General features: G+C 44.5%; 1 protein-coding gene across 1 annotated transcript in view; it reads left to right on the top strand.

The window, feature by feature from the left end:
- SOAT2 (sterol O-acyltransferase 2) overlaps positions 1 to 22,267 on the top strand; it is an 84,963-nt gene that overhangs the window by 45,865 nt on the left and 16,831 nt on the right. Inside the window, exons 8-10 of the mRNA XM_077298011.1 lie at positions 6,557 to 6,641; positions 6,940 to 6,985; positions 10,515 to 10,644. Of these exons, the coding sequence (XP_077154126.1) occupies positions 6,557 to 6,641; positions 6,940 to 6,985; positions 10,515 to 10,644 (261 nt within the window). The remainder of the gene's footprint in view (positions 1 to 6,556; positions 6,642 to 6,939; positions 6,986 to 10,514; positions 10,645 to 22,267) is intronic.

Raw genomic sequence — 22,267 nt, 5'->3', positions numbered from 1 at the left:
TTCTCCCATCGACGAAGGAGAAAGGGCCAAAAAGCAGTGATCCAAGTGACTCTTTTGGAAGAGAAGCTTTGGAGACAGGCTGCTGAGTGTCAGGTGGGTGCGTTGGAATGAGAGGTGTCCGAGCTCAGAGGCCGGCTAGCAGAAAGCCAGTCAATGAATACTGCAGCCTTGAAGAAGATGGAGCGGCAGGTGTCTATTCTGACCAATGGATTAGAGGAGGTGAAAGTCCAGCGAGAACCAATGCCGGAAACTGAGCCAGGCAATCATCTCGGTGCAGTGGAGACGGGTGAGATTCACTTGTTCAGGTGCTTTGTAGAGGTTCCGGAAGACGTGAGGGAAGAGTGTGCCAGAAAGTTGGTGCATGATGACTTTAAGGCCGTGGAAGCCTGTAGGGTGTACTGGTCCCCCAAAGCTAAACAGCTGGTGGTTCTGTCCACATCTGAAGTCACGGTGGATCGAGTGGCTATCCTGAGGGACATGCACTTGAGGTGTGTTCGCATGAAGCGGTTGATCCGGTGGAAGAACGAAGAAGCTGCTAGGCAGCTGGGGCTTATGAGGAAAGCTCGGAGTCTACTGGAAGATGTTATCCAGGTGCCTAGTGCCCTGCTGAAAGAAGTCATTGGGCCAAACGGACGACTCATGCAAGAAATGGTAGATAAGTCTGGAGTGAGAATTCCCAATAATAACAAAGACAAGATACCCAGGAAAGTGTGTATGGTTCCATTCCTCACGGTGGGGACAGGGGAGAGTCTTGGCAATATGCGGATTCTTCTCACATATAGGGTGGCTGACCTCAAAGAAGTACAGCAGTTGAGGCTGGAAAGAGCGAGAAAAGAGAGCCAGCGTCGTTTTCAAAGATGGAAGCCATCTTTAAAGCATTGTTGCCAACAAATTGGGGGCCCTCCCAGTAATAGATGGGCCACAGCAGAAGCTAGAGACAAGTGGTGCAACGCACGCGTCTCTAGGCAATGGAGGAAAACAACCAGAGACATCCTGAGGATAGTGGGCATACTAGTTTGAGGGGTACTGAATCCCCTGTTAAACCAATGCTGAGGGTCTTAGACAAGAGACCTAATAGTGTATGTGACAATACCGAGTCGGTCCTAACCATCGATACAGAGGGAAGTGAATCACACTACTGTATTGACGGCCGGGGGCGGGGAGGACTAACCAAGTCACGACTTGGGATTGTGAGAGGGCTGATTCTGGTGGATGGTACCTTTCTAATAATAATAATAATAATAATAATAATAATAATAATTTTATTTATATAGCGCCAACATATTCCGCAGCGCTTTACAACTTATAGAGGGGACTTATACAGACAACAGACATTACAGCATAACAGAAATCACAGTTCAAAACAGATACCAGGAGGAATGAGGGCCCTGCTCGCAAGCTTACAATCTATGAGGAAAAGGGGAGACACAAGAGGTGGATGGTAACAATTGCTTTAGTTATTTGGACCAGCCATAGTGTAAGGCTCGGGTGTTCATGTAAAGCTGCATGAACCAGTTAACTGCCTAAGTATGTAACAGTACAGACACCGAGGCTATTAACTGCATAAAGTGTATGAGAACATGATGGAGGAACGTGATTATGTTGTTGTTTTTTATTAATAGGCCACACAGGGATAATTAGGTTAATGCGTTGAGGCGGTAGGCCAATCTGAACAAATGAGTTTTTAGTGCACGCTTAAAACTGTGGGGATTGGGGATTAATTGTATTAACCTAGGTAGTGCATTCCAAAGAATCGGCGCCGCACGTGTAAAGTCTTGGAGACGGGAGTGGGAGGTTCTGATTATTGAGGATGCTAACCTGACGTCATTAGCGGAGCGGAGGGCACGGGTAGGTTGGTAGACTGAGACCAGAGAGGAGATGTAGGGTGGTGCTGAGCCATGGAGTGCTTTGTGGATGAGGGTAGTAGTTTTGTACTGGATTCTGGATTGGATGGGTAGCCAGTGTAATGACTGGCACAAGGTAGAGGCATCGGTGTAACGGTTGGCGAGGAATATGATCCTGGCAGCAGCATTCAGGACAGATTGGAGCGGGGAGAGTCTGGTAAGAGGGAGGCCGATTAGTAGAGAGTTACAATAGTCCAGACGAGAATGAATAAGTGAGACAGTAAGAGTTTTTGCAGAGTCGAAAGTAAGAAAAGGGCGAATTCTGGAAATGTTTTTGAGATGCAGATAAGAAGAGCGAGCCAGTGATCGGATGTGGGGGGTGAATGAAAGCTCGGAATCAAGGATGACTCCAAGGCAGCGGGCATGTTGCTTTGGAGTAATGGTGGAACCGCACACAGAGATGGCAATGTCGGGCAAATGAATGAGGTGATGAGGGATCAGGTTCTTATAGATGACGCATATAGTAGGTGGAGAGGGTCCCCTTGACTGATAGCTCGGGATGACAGGGACAGTTTTTCTCGGGACCCTGGACTGTGGTCATGTGTTCATCCCAACTGGTTTGAACAGAGGGGGAGGGTATGTGATGTACCAACTAGTGGTACACTGAGAGACAGGTATGTATCACACAGACAGAGGTCTGCTGCAATCTGAATCCAGAACAGGTTGCTGGGTCTTGTAGTCCCACAAACCTGTATATTAGTAAAGGGCTGGCTTTAACCCCTTTCTGACCTTGGACGGGATAGTACATCCAAGGTCAGATCCCCTGCTTTGATGCAGGCTCCGGCGGTGAGCCCGCACCAAAGCCGGGACATGTCAGCTGTTTTGAACAGCTGACATGTTCCCACAATAGCAGTGGGTGCAATGGCAATTCACCCACCGCTATTAACTAGTTAAGTGCCGCTGTCAAACGCTAACAGCGGCATTTAACTAGCGCTTATGGCCATTGGGCCGGAAATGAGCACATCGCTGACCCCCGTCATATGATTGGGGGTCAGCGATGTGTCGGCATAACAACCAGAGGTCTCCTTGAGACCTCTATGGTTGTTGATGCCAGATTGCTATGAGCGCCACCCTGTGGTTGGCGCTCATAGCAATGCAACAATTCTACTACATAGGAGCGAACTGAGCTTCGCTCCTATGTAGCAGAGGCGATCGAGTTATGCTAGCTTCTAGTCTCCCATGGAGGCTATTGAAGAATGGCAAAAGTTAAAAAAAGTTTACAAAAATATGAATAAAAAAAAAATAGAAAATAAAAGTTTAAATCACCCCCCTTCCGCCCCATTCAAAATAAAACAATAAAAAAAATTAAATATACACATTTGGTATCGCCGCATTCAGAATCGCCCGATCTATCAATAAAAAAAAGGATTAACCTGATCGCTAAACGGCGTAGCAAGAAACAAATTTGAAATGCCAGAATTACGTTTTTTTCGTCGCCACGACATTGCATTACCATGCAATAACGTATCTGCACCAAATTGGTATCATTAAAAACGTCAGCTCGGTGCGCAAAAAATAAGCCCTCACCCGACCCCAGATCACGAAAAATGGAGACACTACGGGAATTGGAAAATGGCGCAAGTTTTTTTTTTTTTTTTTTTTTTAGCAAAGTTTGGAATTTTTTTTCACCACTTAGATAAAAACCTAGATATGTTTGGTGTCTATGAACTCGTAATGACCTGGAGAATCAAAATAGCAGGTCAGTTTTAGCATTTAGTGAACCTAGCAAAAAAGCCAACAAAAAACAAGTGTGGGATTGCACTTTTTTTGCAACTTCATCACACTTGGATTTTTGTTCCCGTTTTCTAGTACATGACATACTAAAACCAATGATGTCGTTCAAAAGTACAGCTCGTCCTGCAAAAAATAAGCCCTCACATGGCCATATTGACGGAAAATAAAAAAGTTATGGCTCTGGGAAGGAGGGGAGCGAAAAGCAAAATGAATATACCCCTGGTCATGAAGGGGTTAAGGGTTAACCAGATAGTGATGGGCGGGACTGGTTATCCAACACAGGTCCCATGGGTGTGTTCCTGTGATGTTTTGAAGGTCCTATATGTTTTCCTGGTTGCACCACATGGGGGTGTTGGCCATGTGTGAGACTGGAGCTGGCAGGAGCTCCTGGAAGTCCAGGATGAACTGAGGGTCTGGACTACGGATAGGACCTATATGAAGCCAGGCTGGGAAAACCTGAAGATCGGTTAAGCAGGTAACCTTGAGAGCCTGAAAAATTGTGAACTAACAGGCGTCAGCTGTGAGAACGTAACCGCAACTGAAATGGACTATATGTCAGTTCTGTGATGTTCTCATGGCATACCGTGGTTTATGAAGGTGTAATAAACCAGGCGTGGACTAATCTGAATGCTGGTTGCTGTTTGCTTACAAAATCGTCGCCAAGTGAGTGTACCCCAACCCACCTAGTGATCGCTACGTCACAAAATATATATATATACAGTATATATATATATATATATAATATAATCTCCACAGTGGATAAGGTATTGATGGAGTACCTAGCAAAGATATAGTGGCATGTACAAAACCATGATAAGGGGAAACAAAAGAATATAGCTATTACGGTAATTAAAATTTAATTATATAAGCTCACCATGAGGAGATACCATTGGGTAACCTTGGCTAGATGAGCTCACAGTAGTGCATCACAAGGTATCACATGTATTGAATTTGTGTCCCTGCTCCCCAACACAAGTTTCACCCTTTCTTGATAAAGGGATGTGTCAGAAGATGGGAGACGTTGGCGTATACATAAATGCCCACCCACAAGGAAGTGAATCTCCAAACCTGCGGGTAGTTATGTGAGTGCACAGTGATGCCAGCCATGGCTAATATGCTGATTGCGCACCCGTGTAAAGTGGCCAAGAACTGTAGTTATGACCAAGTTGCTGTCCCGTTACACTGTGGCACTTTACAAGAAAACCGTTGCTCAGTCCTAGTGTGCTGTCAGGTGTAGGATGTATCACACTCTCTTGTAGCCACAGGACACAACTCAGGGGGATACCAAGTTCATTTCAACAGACATTTACTGGACATTTCAAGTTCATAAGGTTGTAGCATGTAGGATAGGCAGCAACCCATCTTCATTAGTGATGAGCGAGTATACTCGTTACTCGAGATTTCCCGAGCATGCTTGGGTGATCTCCGAGTATTTGGATGTGCTCGGAGATTTAGTTTCTGTCGCCGTAGCTGTATGATTTGCAGCTGCTAGCCAGCCGGAAATCCATGTGGGGATTGCCTGTTTGTTAGGCAATCCCCACATGTATTCAGGCTGTCTAGCAGCCACAAATCACGCAACTACGGCGACAAAAACAAATTCTCCGAGCACATCCAGATACTCAGAGATCACCTGAGCATGCTCGGGAAATCTCGAGTAACAAGTATACTCGCTCATCACTAATCTTCTTCCGTTCTTCCTGGACTAACCCTAAGTTCAATGGCCCCATCAGCCCCAGGGATTTCCTGTCCAGTCTTGCAGTGACCTTCCCTTCACATGGTTCTGAGTCCATCTTCCCTTGTGCGCGAGAGGACACGATGCCCCATTTAGCCTCCCACTGCCTTGCAATACATGCTGGCCCTAGCACACCACTGCACTTGAATGTGTCCTTCTTACTGTTCTTCCCTATCTGAATCTCTACAAGGATGTCCCCTCTTTTTACTAGCACTATTCCCCTCCCACTATGGGCTAGCCCCTAACATTAACTGTATCTTGCCTTATCATTTTTCCTATCCTTGGATACTATCATGTCCTACACCGCTGCCATGTACTAAGAATATTATACTTCACATTACTATATTAACAGTATTCCATATTACTATGCTTTATTGCAATGTATTCACAATATAAACTAAAACCACAGTACATAGTTCACATTTCACATGAGACATATACATACAATAAGGAAGATACTTGGACGGAGCCATTCTTGAAGAAAACCTGTTGGAGTCTGCAAAAGACCTGAGACTGGGACGGAGATTTGTCTTCCAGCAAGACAATGATCCCAAACATAAAGCAAAATCTACAATGGAATGGTTCACAAATAAACGTATCCAGGTGTTAGAATGGCCAAGTCAAAGTCCAGACCTCAATCCAATCGAGAATCTGTGGAAAGAGCTGAAAACTGCTGTTCACAAACGATCTCCATCAAACCTCACTGAGCTCGAGCTGTTTGCCAAGGAAGAATGGGCAAGAATTTCAGTCTCTCGATGTACAAAACTGATAGAGACATAAACCCCAAGCGACTTGCAGCTGTAATCGCAGCAAAAGGTGGCGCAAAAAAGTATGAAGTTAAAGGGGCCGAATAATATTGCACGCCCCACTTTTCAGTTTTTGAATTTCCACAAAAATGTAAAATAAGCAATAAATTTCGTTCAACTTCACAATTGTGTTCCACTTGTTGATTCTTCACCAAAAATTTACATTTAGTATCTTTATGTTTGAAGCATGATATGTTCAAGGGAGCCAAATACGTTCGCAAGGCACTGTATAATCGGGGTTTCTGCCCCTACATTATGCTGCTCTCAGATTGGGTAGCAAAAGCCTGCTGACAGATTCTCATTAAGATGTAAATTACAGAAGTTTTCTAGTTGCATGTAATTTTATGATTTATGGCTTAACATCTTTCTTTGTTTTGCAGATAAAAATACCCCAATTCCTGCGCTTTCCAGTTATTTATACTTTCTCTTCTGCCCAACTCTGATTTACAGAGAAAGTTATCCAAGGTATCCCCCCAAGACACGTTCTGTTTTAGTCACTACAGTATAGGTCGTTATATACACTAATGTGATTTTATTGAATCAACACCTGCTTAGCGAAAACTTTAACTATACTTTGATAAGCCAACAACTAATAAAGCATATTTTACATAATATGTTTAGTATCTAGATTATACATTATCAAGTTATCTCCTATCATGAGCAGTCAGGAAAGCTTGTAAAAGTCTGAGATAGAAGTGTATTCTCTATGGTACATGTAGATTAGGACCAAGGCGACCTTCTGATGTATTTCTTCTCCCTACAGGACACCGTACATCAGATGGAAATATGTAGCTAAGAACTTTGCCCAGGTAGGATGTAAGTTAAGAATGTGCATAAGTGGGAAGATCTGCCTGCATTCCAGTGAGTGCTATGATATATTTAGGAATTGGGATACCGTTGTAACAGGCCATAGTATACCCCGAGTCCAGACTTTACACAGGGATAAAGCTGCCTTTGCTTGATTATGCCCCTGGTATATTATAGCCTAGGGGTATAAATTGGCTTAAGACATTTCATACCCCTCATGCCAGATTATACCCCCTTTGCTATCGGCAGCGTTAAGTGATATACATAAGAATTACTTAATTTTTCAACATCTTATTGGGAGTTCAGGTTTGTCAGGTAAGTTATGTGAGAAGATAAATCTTAAAGTTCTAAACACAGACTTTTATTACATGAACCAGAAAAACTTCAATCAGTAAAATATTAGACTTTCACAAAGACATAATGAGGTAAAGAATCTACCGCACTTCTCAGTAGTTGCACATTAAATGCAGCTGTGTGTCTGAGGATGATAGGAGATCTGCACACTTTTCAACCAAACAAAGGATCAAGTTACAATTGCATCCTAAGGTGAAAGCACTGATCTTACTGGACAGCAGTCAGTGTAATGTCAGATGAAATGGATACTGTACGTTACCAGTCACATTGTATTATAAATTCAGTCTTCATCATGTGATTAACAACACAAATACCTTCTCATGTCCTGTAAGATATCAAGCAGGAAAGCGGGATGGAGTGACAGACGGGAGACAGAACAAGGGTTAACAGGTTTATTTACAGGGGAGATACTCCGCAGGGAGGTAAAGAGTTAACGGTATTAAAGGCACGGTAAAATGCAACAGTTCAAACTCAACAATTAGGAAGCAAGAGTATATGGAAGTTCTCACACTGAAGATCTTGCTGTGCACTAAATAGCACTGGCAACGGCGGGTGCAGCACCTCCTCCTGGAGGGTACTATAGTCACTGTTCCGTGTTCTGGTGGCAGTGGTCGGTCTCCTGTACCTTCCACTGGGCCTAGTCCATATACTAATGTGGCTATTAAAGGCACGGGCCACAGTCTGGTGCAAGCCCAACGTGGCTTATTAACTATCTCAAATGGGGGGTATTCAGGTAACAGACGGTCAGGACTATTCTCTTCTCACGTCAGGGTGCAAGTCTCAGTCCCGTGTGTGATCTCTCTTGGGGGCAGCGCGTGTGCGGTACTCACGGTCACGTCGTGTCCAGCAGCTGGTAGTATCTAGCTATCACTAGGTACACACCACACGTCCCCCTCTCCCTGGTCCTCGCTGTTGGCGGCAGGTGACACCTGTCTCTTTAGCGCTGATGCTCCCGACCAGAGCACTCCTTTCTATGTCTGCTGCGGCACCCGGCTCATCTCCGCTCTGTGTGAACGGCTCTGCATACCTCTGTCCCCCACGGCTCTGCTCCACTCTACACGGCTCTGCAGCGGTCCCTCGCTCCGGAGTGCTACTGGGCACACACGGCTCTACAGGCAAAGGGATCCCCTCTATGCAGCCTGCTACAGCACCAGTACTCTCTGAGGGCAAGGGAGTCCGAGCGCACCACTCACTGCTCTGCTCTGGCCTGCAACTCTCCTCTTGCGTGCGCTTTCTCTTCACTAGCTGCGCGCCCTTTTCTGGCTCCCCCCGCCTCTCTGGGTTACTCTGCAGGAAGGTCCCTCCTACTCAGGCTTCCCTCAGGCTGCAGGGGAAGGTCCACCTCCTCAAAGCTGTCCCCCGGGAACAGAGGATTCAGCCTTTCTAGTTCCGGACCAGGCATGCAGGTACCCGAGGTCTGGTCTATCTCTCTACATCATTATGTGTGAGTCAGTTTTAAATTATTAAAAAATGGCACCTAAAGTCTCTCATTTACAAGGGGTCATAACATAGAGGGGTATATTGTAGCCTGGAGGGGTGTAGTTTGGCCTAGGCTATTTTACACCCCTGGAGATAGGTTTGGCATAGGACAGTTATTCCCCAGGGTACACTGTGGCCTGCGCCAAACTTTACCCAGGTTTAATCTGAACAGGGGTTAATTTGGCCTGTTACACTGGCTGCTATAGGCATATACACAGATAATCATTTTTTCATATGAAACAATTCCTTCCACTGCTCCAGATATTGTTTACATGAGATACTGATCAAATGCAACCCAGAAAAATAATTCCTATGAATGTTCTTCTTGCAGCTGTCTAGTAGATCAGCATATAGTAGATGGATGTATTTAGAAAGCTTCTGTCCTCTGACAAGAACGCTTTTATTATTAAAATGATAAGACCGTTCTATGTTGTGGCTCGCTACCATCTGCCACCCTGCCACGTTCCATGGGGCACTGGATGCGCTTGGTGTTCTCCCCTAGAGTCTAGTGCTTCTTAGGGTGGATTATTGGTGTGTGGAGGCCTTACTCAGATTTTTCTCCCCCTTTCTAAAACCAGCAGTTGTCCTTTTGATTTTTTTTAAAGCAGTTCTCTTTAGTACTTGTGATCTGATGTCTACCAGCGCATTAACTGAAATTTAAAAAAAAAAATCAAATTGTGATACTGTGCTTTATTCACCCTTATTTGGTACAAGCGCTGAGTCTCCTACGAGACTCCTGATGTCTGTTATTGTCTGCAGCTCTGATGTCACATCGCCAGCGCTGCAGCCAATTACTGAGCTCAGCAGCTCTGCCCAAATAAACTGCACAATCTGCTCAGTGCTAGACCCAGAAAGGGCTTTTTTTAAACTTTGTTCCTTTATGGGGATTGAATACTCAATAGTCTGATTGCTGGTGTAATACACTGCAATACTCTTATATTTTAGACCACAAGCACATTAATATTTGTTTGTCATGACAACCATCGGAATCCCGTAATCACGGCACGGAGACACCGATACTGTTAAAGAGGGAGCATCCTCACTGTAACAACAATCTAGATGCCGGGGTTTCTATTTACTGCAGCATCCAGAGGGCTAAACAGCCAGGATCGCTACTGCAACTGACCTTGGCTGTTGCTTCAGGAGCTTGGTTGTTGGTGAAGCCGAGCTATCGTAGTGATCGCACACTCATCATGACGTAATGGTATTTCCAAAACCAGAAACAACTTCCCAAAAAGGATGGACCAGTATGTGAAATGTCGGGAAGGGGTTAATAATGTATGCAGTTTGTTTTTTGAAGTCTGGTGAAAGATCCACTTTAAAAGTGCATTCGACAGCTGAATAACTAAGCTAGAAGTTGAAAACTCTGAGATTACACCTGCAGTTTGATGCGGTCTTTATTGATCCAACACCAGATGTGAATCCAGCAGGGCGCTCCTTTACATCTCCCATTCATATAATAGCACACTGATGCTGGTTTTAAAGACTTCACAAAAAATTGCCCTTGTGATTCCAGTCTCGAGCTTCAGGTTTTCTTTTTCATTTACTTCTATGTATAGATATAACTGTTGGTGTTTTGATTTATTTATTTTTGTACATTAAAGACATCAATGTCAATTGGTTAATAAGAAGTGCTAAGGTAATTGATATATGGTTTCAAGTGCAATCTGTTTAATCTGTTTTTTTCTCTATCATTAGTTTCTTGGCTGTATCTTTTTTATGTACTTTACCTTGGTTACGCTGTGCATCCCTGTATTCAAAAACATGAGCAAGGAGCCATTCAGTACGAAGATGTTGGTGCTTTCCTTCTTCCATGCTACACTGCCCGGTAAGGCTAAGAACTGGGGTGTGAAAATGAAAAATTACATTTTGTTCCACAAAAATGTTGCTTTAGTACCAAATTTTTCCTTTTTTTACAAGAGAAATAGGAGTAATTGTGCAATTGCTCCTGTGTACGACTATTCCCCATATGCAGAGGAAACTACTGTTTCGTCACACTGCAAGGTTCAGAAGGGAAGGCGCACTTTGTGAATTTGGAGTGCCATTTTGTCTGAAATAGATTGTGAACACCATGTCACGTTCGAAGAGCCCTGACCATATTACAATAGCAGAATTCCCCACAAGGGACCTTATTTTGAAATCTACACCTCTCCAGGGTTCATCTAGCGGAGTAGTGAGCAATTTTAACACTGAGGTGATTCACAGAATTGTATAACGTTGGAATGAGTAACTAAAAACACATTCCCCCTCCCTCAATGTTACCTTGGCCCCAAGCTTTTAATTTTCAAAAGGAGTAATAAGAGGAAATGAATGAGACAATTTGTTATACAAGTTCTCCTGAGTAAAAAGGATTAAAGAGCCAGTGCAGTGTGGGCTGTTACAGCCGGAGCTCTGCTATCTCTAAAGCCAATCTTCTGACTGCGATCATGCTGACATAGCTCCTTTGCCAACACAATCGCCATGATGTACCTGTACATCCTTTTGCAGGAAATACCCACAAGATATGACATACTGGTATGTCCTATGTCGGGAAGGAGTTAAAGGTTCGGGTTGCTGTCTAGATTATTAACCAAAGTCAGTTTGTTTGTTGATGTAGGTAGGGAAAAATTATGGAAGGATGCTGTTAGGGTTGCTGGTCCATTTAGGTCTCCTCCATTCACTGCTTTTAGGCCACCTCCACTGGGCTTATTATGGATTACACAAATCTCGCGCGACTTCGGCACTATCTTCAATGGAGCACAGTGACCCGCTCCACTGCGCAGGTGCCTGATTCCCAGCCCTGCAGGGTGAATACATCATAACACACTTCGGGGCGGGATCTGGGGCCTTGGCTGCACGAAGGTGCCAGTGATGTCACGACAGAAAGGAGGCGGCGCCCGGTGGGATGATGGATGGCTGCGAGGCGCTTGAGTCAGAGATAAATCATACCTCCCTGACTCAATAGAGGCATGGCGCCAAATTTATAAAACTGATTGTTTCAGCATTCCTAGGGATGCTAAACATAAGAGCCACCTTCACAGAATGCAGCCTTAGTGCTGCTGAAGGTGGCTCTTTTACTTAAAAACGCCCTGGGGGGGTGGTGACAGGTTCCTTTTAATAAAATTTGAGGCCTTATTTTATCCAAAGTTGGTAGCTACTGTCTACTTTATTAGATGTTAAATTGTTTAATTTTGAGATATTTTTTGCATACTTCTGACATTGAATTTTTATGGTGAGGACAGAGGAGAGGTTTTATTCTGATGACTCTTCCATGGAGGCCATATTTGTGCAGGTGTGTCTGAACAGTAGAACAATGTATCACAACTCCAGAGACTGCTAGATCTTTTTGAAGATCTTTTGCAGTCAAGCAAAGGTTCTGATTTGCCTCTCTAGCAATCTTGCGAGCAGCTTACTGAAATTTTGCTTGGTCTTCCGGACCTTATTGTGACCTCCACTGTTCCTGTTAACTGACATTTTTTTAATTATGTTTTGAACTGAGGAAAGAGCAGCTTGAAAATGCTTTGCTATCTTCTTATTGACTTCTTTTTACGGAACTGCAACACAGAACTAGGACAGAAGGGGGAAAACTGACCCTGCAATGAGACTAGCCTGATACCCTACGATGGTGTGGGTGACCCATTCCTTGCGAATAGACCCACCGACGATCCTACGTTAATCTCAAGCGAAGACCTATAGATAGGGGGAAGGAGGTCCCCAAAAGATCTAAGGACTGGGTATAAAAACAGGTCACCTCCTAATAGAAAATACAGAGAAGGCTACAGAAACCAAACAAAAACAGAAACTAAGGATAGCAGAATTGGGGGACCCAGAACTGCACAATATCAAACACAGAAAGCTATCAAAGCACCTAGCCAGAACTCTAGCGGATTAACACTGTTGTACAGCAAGAACTGGGAGGCAGGTGCTGGATAATAAAGGGTGATACAATCACCTGACCTAAGACAACCCAGCACCAGGGGAAAAAGACCAGCAGCCAGAAACCACAACAAGATGGCGGATGGTCAAAAACAAAACAGATTCTAACAGTACCTCCCCTTTTACGAGGATCCTCCGGATGCTCTTGGCCAAGCCTTATTCGGAAATCTGTGAAAAGCCTTAATCAGCCTTGAGGCCGAGACGTCCTCAGCTTTCACCCAGGAATTATCCTCGGGACCAAAACCTTGCCTGGACACGAGATACTGCAACCTTCCTCTGTGCCACCTGGAATCTAAAATGCGTGAAATCTCAAACTCGCCATCCTCATCAACTGGAGGAACAGTCGGCATAGTCTCCTTATCTGGTGTATCAACTTTCTTCAGTAAAGATACATGAAAAACTGAATTCATTCTCCAGGACGACGGGATGTCTAATCTCACCACTGCCGAGTTGACAACCTGAACCACTTTGAAGGATTCTACTAACTTAGGCCCCAGTTTTTTAGAAGGGATCTTCAAATGCAAATTCCTAGAGGACAACCAGACCATGTCCCCAATTGCAAACAACGCCTCCCTTCTTTTCTTGTCAAAATATTTCTTTGACCTCCTATTTGCCTCTTTCAGATTATGGTGTACATTGGTCCAAACCCTGTCCAAATTTCCAGAAAAAGTCTCCTCCTCAGGCACCACTGCCCCAATCTTAGAAAATGGAATGAAAGATGGATGCCTCCCTGTACAGCAAAAAAAAGAACACCCAGCCGAGGAAGATGTATGATTATTAAGAGCAATCTCAACTAGTAGTAGATATTCCGACCACATCTCCTGATTGTCTGCTACAAAACATCTCAAAAACTGCTCGACATCCTGGTTCTTCCTTTCGGTCTGTCCATTGGACTCTGGATGATAACCTAACGAAAATTACAAATGAACCTTTAATCTGTCACAAAAAGCACCCCAAAAGTGAGCCACAAACTGTGGTCCTCTTCCGGAAACAATGTCCGTGGGAACACCATGAAGCCTGATAATCTCTTTCATAAATGCCTTAGCTAGAGTCATGTCGCAGGGTAATTTTATTGAACGGGACCAGATGACACATCTTACTAAATCGGTCCACAACAACCCAGATGACAGAAAAACCCTCAGAGACCGGCAGATCAGTGATAAAATCCATAGCAAGATGTGACCATGGCAAACTAGGGACCTCCAAAGGGCACAGCAACCCTGCAGCTGGGGCACGTGAGTCCTTCGACCTAGCGCAAACAGTACACTGACGCACCCACTTGATGATTTCTCTTTGCCACCCTGGCCACCAGAAACTTCGACTGATCGACTTTCTAGTTTTCTGAAATCCCTGGATGACCAGCCAACCGAGACTCATGACATTCAGCAAACAAAGCTCTCCTCAAGGTTCTAGGCACAAATAATTTACCTTATGGAGTGTTGGTTGGTGCAGCATTCTGGGCCTCTAGGATGCTACTCTCCAACTCAGAACCCAATGCTGCCACCACCACCCCTTTCTGCAAAATACATTCCTCCTTCTCAGTATTAACTGCTGGAGAGAAACTACGAGACAAAGCATCCACTTTAACATTCTTTGTCCCAGGGATATATGTTACAGAGAAATGAAACCGGGCAAACAACAGTGCCCACCTAGCTTGACGGGCATTCAAACGTTTAGCAGCATCCAGATATATCAGATTATTATGATCAGTAAAAACCTGTATCGCATGTCTAGCCCCCTCCAAAAAATGTTGTCTATGCTCAAACGTGAGTTTAATAGCCAGCAACTCTCTGTTCCCAACATCATAATTGAGCTTAGTCTCCGAAACGTTTTTACAAAAGAAAGCACAGGGATACACCCCATACTCTCCCTCCTAGGACAGAACTGCCCCCACCCCTACTGAAGAGGCATCAACCTCTACCAGAAATGGCTTGGTCTCATCTGTCTGGATCAAAACAGGAGCAGAGCTAAACCTCTCCTTGAGATGCTCAAAAGCCTTAACAGCCTCAGAGGACCATTGGACAGTATTAGAACCCTTCTTGGTGAGATCAGTTATAGGTTTAGCGATCACAGAAAAATTCTTTATGAATTTTCTGTAATAATTAGCAAACCCTAAAAATCTCTGAACCGACTTCAAACATTCAGGCTTAAGCCACTCCAGCACTGCCTGAACCTTCACCGGGTCTATCTCAAACCCATCACTGGAGACAAGGTACCCCAAAAAACTCATTTTCTGTACTGAAAACTTGCACGTCTCCAATTTAGCAAAGAGTGAGTTTTTACTCCAAATCTGTAGAACTTCGCAGACTCTCTGCCAATGCGACTCCAGATCAGGTGAATAGATCAAAATGTCATCCAAATAAACAATAACACTCCTACCAATCAACGACCTCAGAACGTCATTAATGACATTTTGAAAACACGCAGGCGCATTGGTAAGGCCAAAAGGCATCACCAGAAACTCAAAATGACCTTCCGGGATATTAAAGGCTGTCTTGCATTCTTCGCCCTCCTTCACTCACAGCAAATTATATGCCCCACGAAGGTCAATCTTAGAGAACCACTTCTCTCCAGTTAGTTGGCTAAACAAATCCGGAATTAGTGGCAACGGGTAAGGATTGCGCACAATGATCTTATTAATCTCCTGAATATCCAGACACGGCTTAAGGCCACCATCCTTCTTTTTGACAAAAAAGAATCCTACAGCCACAGGGGACTTAGAGGGTCTTATATGACCTGCAGCTAAACTAGTCTGTAGGTATTCCTTTAAGGACTCCCTCTCGGGAATCGTCAGATAAAATAAACGACTCTTAGGAAGTGTGGCACCTGGGACGAACTCAATAGCGCAGTCGTAATCTCTATGGGGTGGTAAAGCTTGCGACTCAACCTCTGAAAATAACCTCCAGAAATCCTGAATGGCTTCAGATAGCTCCTTCTTCACAACAGCAGCAATGTGCACATTACAACAAATACCATAACACCCCTGACCCCAGGACCTTACAGTACTAGACGACCATTCCAGCAAAGGATTGTGCATTTTTAACCAGGGTAAACCCAGGACGACTGGGCAAGGTAATTTAGCAAGGACAAACAAGTCTATACAATCTCTAAATGACCTCTGAGGTGGGCTTGCTTACTATACTTCCCATTCCGTGGCCCATCATCTTTTTTCCACTTTCAGACAAGCTGAGGGCTTGATTTTCCTTTTTTTATAGGATGAGTTGTAGTTTTGAACTTTGCCAACAATTTTACCAAAACTGCAAATAAAAAAACCCCACAGCTCTGAAACTGTGTTTTTAATTTTGTTTTTACATGATTTTTTTGTGCTGTAAAAATGACCTGGCAGTATGATTCTCCATATTTTGGTACATATGACATTTTGAATGCATCTTTTTTTTTTTTTTTAGATTGGACCTTTTTTTTTTTTTTCTTTATAGGTTTGGTGGAAAGGGGATAATTTGAATATCTATATTGTAGGGGTTGTACTCACTCGGGTGAGACGGGAGGAAAACAGGAGGCTCGTTCCTTTAAAAGTTCATGTGGGTTTATTGCTTCATAAACCCCAGAAGCACAAACAGAAAGTAAACAGCCTTTTGATCAGGCAAAAACAAAGTACAAATGTCCCTAGCAGGGCTCTGCTCCTCCAGGTCTGTGGGCTCACAGGCTGGGTTAGTGTCCAATATTCAGGCTTGGTCTGGAGCCAAACACACAGGAGACCTTCTCTCTCCCAATACACAGACCATGTGCCAAACAGCCTCCATTATATAGGCTGTAACCACACCCAGAGGTGAGGTATGTGGGTAGCTAGACCTGCCCACCTCTCATAGCTACCCGCAACCTGGTCCTAGGTGCAAGAATCGAACCTCTTGGTGCTTACGTGCACTAGAGAAAATACTCTGGGCTACAACACAGAGACAATCTACCTCTGTGACATATACCTCCCATCGACTATGCGACCATTAGCCACACTACTATATATATATATATATATATATATATATATACTAGCTGTACTACCCGGTTTCACCCGGGTTAATGACTTCTGTTAGCAAAATAGAATGTGTTATCAAAAATTCATTCTGCACACAAAAACCACAAAACAAATAGATAGAAATGTAAATATTAAAATGCAAAATCTAAGCTAATAGAAGCATTTCCCAACATATATTAGCTTTGTTATACTGAGAATGTCCTTTGTTGCCTATATTAACCAATCAGAGCTCAGATTAATTAACTGTAGCAAAATAGAAGCTGAGCTGTGATTGGTTGCTATTGGCGGCCTGATAAATCCCCAGCCAACAGGAAGCCCTCCCCCCTGGCAGTATATATTAGCTCACACATACACATAATAGACAGGTCATGTGACTGACAGCTGCCATATTTCCTATATGGTACATTTGTTGCTCTTGTAGTTTGTCTGCTTATTAATCAGATTTTTATTTTTGAAGGATAATACCAGACTTGTGTGTGTTTTAGGGCGAGTTTCATGTGTCAAGTTGTGTGTGTTGAGTTGCGTGTGGCGACATGCATGTAGCAACTTTTTGTGTGTCGAGTTGCATGTGACAGGTTAGTGTAGCAAGTTGTGTGCAGCAGGTTTTGCGCATGGCGAGTTTTCCATGAGGTGAGTTTTGCACGTGTGGCGAGTTTTGCGTGAGCCTAGTTTTGCATGTGGCGAGTTTTGCGCATGGCGAGTTTTGAGCGGCGACTTTTGTGTTTCCACTTTTATGTGGCGAGGTTGATGTATTTGTGGTGAAATGTGTGCTTTGGATGGTACATGCGTTCAAGCACGTGGTAGTGTGTGGCGCATTTTGTGTGTGTGTTCATATCCCCATGTGTGGTGAGTATCCCATGTCGGGGCCCCACCTTAGCATCTGTACGGTATATACTCTTTGGCGCCATCGCTCTCATTCTTTAAGTCCCCCTTGTTCACATCTGGCAGCTGTCAATTTGCCTCCAACACTTTTCCTTTCACTTTTTCCCCATTATGTAGATGGGGGCAAAATTGTTTGGTGAATTGGAACACGGGGTTAAAATTTCACCTCACAACATAGCCTGTGACGCTCTCGGGGTCCAGACGTGTGACTGTGCAAAACTTTGTGGCTGTAGCTGCGACGGTGCAGATGCCAATCCCGGACATTGAGCCTTTCTCAAGAAGTGAATTCATCATACGAGTGGGTATATATAGGAATAGTTTATCAATCATCAATTAATACAATTTGTTTTGTATAAAAAAGTGCAAAAAATACATTATAATACATAGTTTACATGATTCTATCTGTAGTGCAGCAGCAATAAACCTCATATATCATTAGATGGTGCTAGTGCTATAAAGTGCCAAGTGAATGTATACAGTGCAGTCTAATGCACATTAATCACTCTTCATCCTATAATTGATACAGCTGTGCAAAAAAATATTAAATTACCTCAATCAGTCTGGATCACTGAATTCCACATGGAGGACACTGAAAACGCCATGTTCAGCATTTCTAGAAACTTACTGCGCTTGTTTCTGCACATCATAGGCCTGTCACAAACAGACAGCCAATCCTAATGTCCGTGTGGAATGTTTCTAGTACACGCATGTGCACTTCCACAGTTCGGACTGTTATGATCCTTAGTGGTTGAGGATCACAAATTACTCCAGCTAAGTAACAAACATAGGACAAGCTCTAGGGAGGTGGCAAGCTGGACTGATTGCAAATCTGATCCTAACCAAACACACTAGAAGTAGCCGGTGAACGTGCCTGAATTCCTAGACGTCTCGAGCCAGCCTAAGGAACTAACTACCCCTAGAGAGAAAGAAAGACCTCTCTTGCCTCCAGAGAAATAACCCCCAAAGATATAGAAGCCACCAACAAATAATAACGGTGAGGTAAGAGGAAGGCACATACACAGGGGTGAAAGCAGATTCAGCAAATGAGGCCCACTAATACTAGATAGCAGAAAATAGAAAAGGGAATCTATGCGGTCAGTAAAAAACCCTTACAAAATATCCACTCTGAGATTTCAAGAACCCCCACACCAACTAACGGTGTGGGGGGAGAAACTCAATCCCCTAGAGCAACCAGCAAGCGAAGAAATCACATTTTAGCGAGCTGGACTAAAAACAAAATGAACACTGATAATCAAAAAATGATCAAACAAAAACTTAGCTTGTCTTGGAGAGACTGGGAGCAAGGTAGACACACGGAATCTGAACAGCACTGAATACATTGATAGCAGGCCAGGAACTGAGTATCCAGGTGGGCTAAATAGAAAACCAACCAAGGATAACGAACCAGCTGAAGAAGCCAACCTGCAGAAAGACAACACTACACAGTACCGCTTGTGACCACTAGAGGGAGCCCAGAAATAGAGTTCACAACAGTACCTCCCCCTTGAGGAGGGGTCACCGAACCCTCATCAAGACCCCCAGGGCGATCAGGACAAGCTGCGTGGAAGGCGCGAACCAAATCGGCCGCATGAACATCAGAGGCGACAACCCAGAAATTATCCTCCTGACCATAGCCCTTCCACTTAACCAGATACTGAAGTCTCCGTCTAGAGATACGAGAATCCAAAATCTTCTCCACCACGTACTCCAATTCGCCCTCAACCAGCACCGGAGCAGGAGGCTCAACAGAAGGAACCACAGGTACCACATACCTCCGCAACAAAGACCTATGGAACACATTATGGATGGCAAACGATGCCGGGAGATCCAAACGAAAAGACACCGGGTTAAGGATTTCCAAGATCTTATAAGGACCGATGAAGCGAGGCTTAAACTTAGGAGACGAGACCTTCATAGGAACATACCGAGAAGACAGCCACACCAAATCCCCAACACGAAGTCGGGGACCCACACCGCGGCGGCGGTTGGCAAAGCGCTGAGCCCTCTCCTGTGACAATTTCAGATTGTCCACCACATGGCTCCAAATCTGCTGCAACCTATCCACCACAGAATCCACCCCAGGACAGTCAGAAGACTCAACCTGACCCGAGGAAAAACGAGGATGGAAACCAGAATTGCAGAAAAAAGGCGAAACCAAGGTAGCAGAACTAGCCCGATTATTAAGGGCAAACTCGGCCAATGGCAAAAAAGTCACCCAATCATCCTGATCAGCAGAAACAAAACATCTCAAATAAGTCTCCAACGTCTGATTAGTTCGCTCGGTTTGGCCATTAGTCTGAGGATGGAAGGCCGACGAAAAAGACAAATCAATGCCCATCTTAGCACAAAAAGTTCGCCAAAACCTGGACATAAACTGGGATCCTCTATCAGACACAATATTTTCAGGAATGCCGTGCAAGCGAACCACATTCTGAAAAAATAGAGGAACCAAATCGGAGGAGGAAGGCAGCTTAGGCAAGGGCACCAAATGGACCATCTTGGAAAAACGATCACACACCACCCAGATGACAGACATTCTCTGAGATACTGGCAGATCCGAAATAAAATCCATGGAGATGTGCGTCCAAGGCCTTTTCGGGACAGGCAAAGGCAAAAGCAACCCGCTGGCACGAGAACAGCAAGGCTTAGCCCGAGCACAAATCCCACAAGACTGCACAAAGGAACGCACATCCCGCGACAAGGAAGGCCACCAGAAGGACCTAGCCACCAAATCTCTGGTACCAAAAATCCCAGGATGACCCGCCAACACCGAAGAATGAACCTCGGAAATAACTCTGCTGGTCCATCTATCCGGGACAAACAGTCTCTCTGGTGGACAACGGTCAGGTCTATCCGCCTGAAATTTCTGCAGCACTCGTCGCAAATCTGGAGAAATGGCAGACAAAATCACTCCCTCTCTAAGAATACCAGCCGGCTCAGAAACTCCCGGAGTCAGGCACAAAGCTCCTAGAAAGTGCATCAGCTTTCACGTTCTTCGAACCAGGCAGGTATGAGACCACGAAGTTGAAACGGGAGAAAAACAACGACCAACGAGCCTGTCTAGGATTAAGGCGCTTGGCCGACTCGAGGTAAATCAGATTTTTGTGATCAGTCAGGACCACCACACGATGTCTAGCTCCCTCGAGCCAATGACGTCACTCCTCAAATGCCCACTTCATAGCCAACAACTCCCGATTACCAACATCATAATTTCGCTCGGCAGGCAAAAACTTTCTTGAAAAGAAAGCACACGGCTTCATCACAGAGCCCTCAGAACTTCTCTGTGACAAAACAGCCCCTGCTCCAATCTCGGAAGCATCAACCTCGACCTGAAAGGGGAGAGAGACATCTGGCTGACATAAGACTGGAGCTGAAGAAAACCGGTGCCTAAGCTCCCGAAAGGCCTCCACGGCCGCAGGAGACCAATTAGTCACATCAGAGCCCTTCCTGGTCAAATCAGTCAAAGGTTTAACCACGCTAGAAAAATTAGCGATGAAACGACGGTAAAAATTAGCAAAACCCAAGAACTTCTGAAGACTCTTAACAGACGTGGGCTGAGTCCTGTCATGAATAGCCTGGACCTTGACTGGGTCCATCTCCACAGCAGAAGGAGAAAAAATAAAACCCAAAAAGGAGACCTTCTGTACTCCGAAGAGGCATTTTGAGCCCTTCACAAATAAAGCATTGGCACGCAGGACCTGAAACACCATCCTGACCTGCTTCACATGGGACTCCCAATCATCAGAAAAGACCAAAATGTCATCCAGATAAACAATCATAAATTTATCCAGATATTCACGGAAAATGTCATGCATGAAGGACTGAAACACAGAAGGAGCATTAGAGAGTCCAAAAGGCATCACCAAGTACTCAAAATGGCCTTCGGGCGTATTAAATGCTGTTTTCCATTCATCTCCCTGCTTAATGCGCACAAGATTATACGCACCACGGAGATCTATCTTGGTGAACCAACTGGCACCCTTAATCTGAGCAAACAAATCAGATAATAGTGGCAAAGGATACTGAAATTTGACTGTAATTTTATTCAGAAGGCGATAATCTATACACGGTCTCAAGAACCATCCTTCTTGGCCACAAAAAAGAATCTTGCACCAAGAGGGGAAGAGGATGGGCGAATATGTCCCTTCTCCAAAGACTCCTTTATATAACTCCGCATCGTGGCATGCTCTGGTATAGACAAATTAAAGTCGTCCCTTAGGGAATTTACTACCAGGAATTAAATTTATAGCACAGTCACAATCCCTATGAGGGGGCAGGGCACCGGACCTGGGCTCATCAAATACATCCTGGTAGTCAGACAAAAACTCAGGGACCTCAGAAGGAGTGGAAGAAGCAATAGACACCAATGGAGTATCGCCATGAATTCCCTGACAACCCCAACTTGACACAGACATAGCTTTCCAATCTAAAACTGGATTATGAGCCTGCAACCATGGCAGACCCAAAACGACAACATCATGTAAATTATGCAGAACAAGAAAGCGAATCACCTCCTGATGAACGGGAGTCATGCACATGGTCATTTGCGTCCAATACTGAGGTTTATTCTCAGCCAATGGCGTAGCATCAATTCCCCTCAGAGGAATAGGAAGTTCCAAAGGCTCCAGGACAAAACCACAGCGCCTGGCAAATGACAAATCCA

The sequence above is a fragment of the Ranitomeya variabilis genome, chromosome 3 (genome assembly GCF_051348905.1).
Source record: "Ranitomeya variabilis isolate aRanVar5 chromosome 3, aRanVar5.hap1, whole genome shotgun sequence".
NCBI classification, from domain to species: domain Eukaryota; kingdom Metazoa; phylum Chordata; class Amphibia; order Anura; family Dendrobatidae; genus Ranitomeya; species Ranitomeya variabilis.
This window is presented reverse-complemented; position numbering and strand designations above follow the sequence as displayed.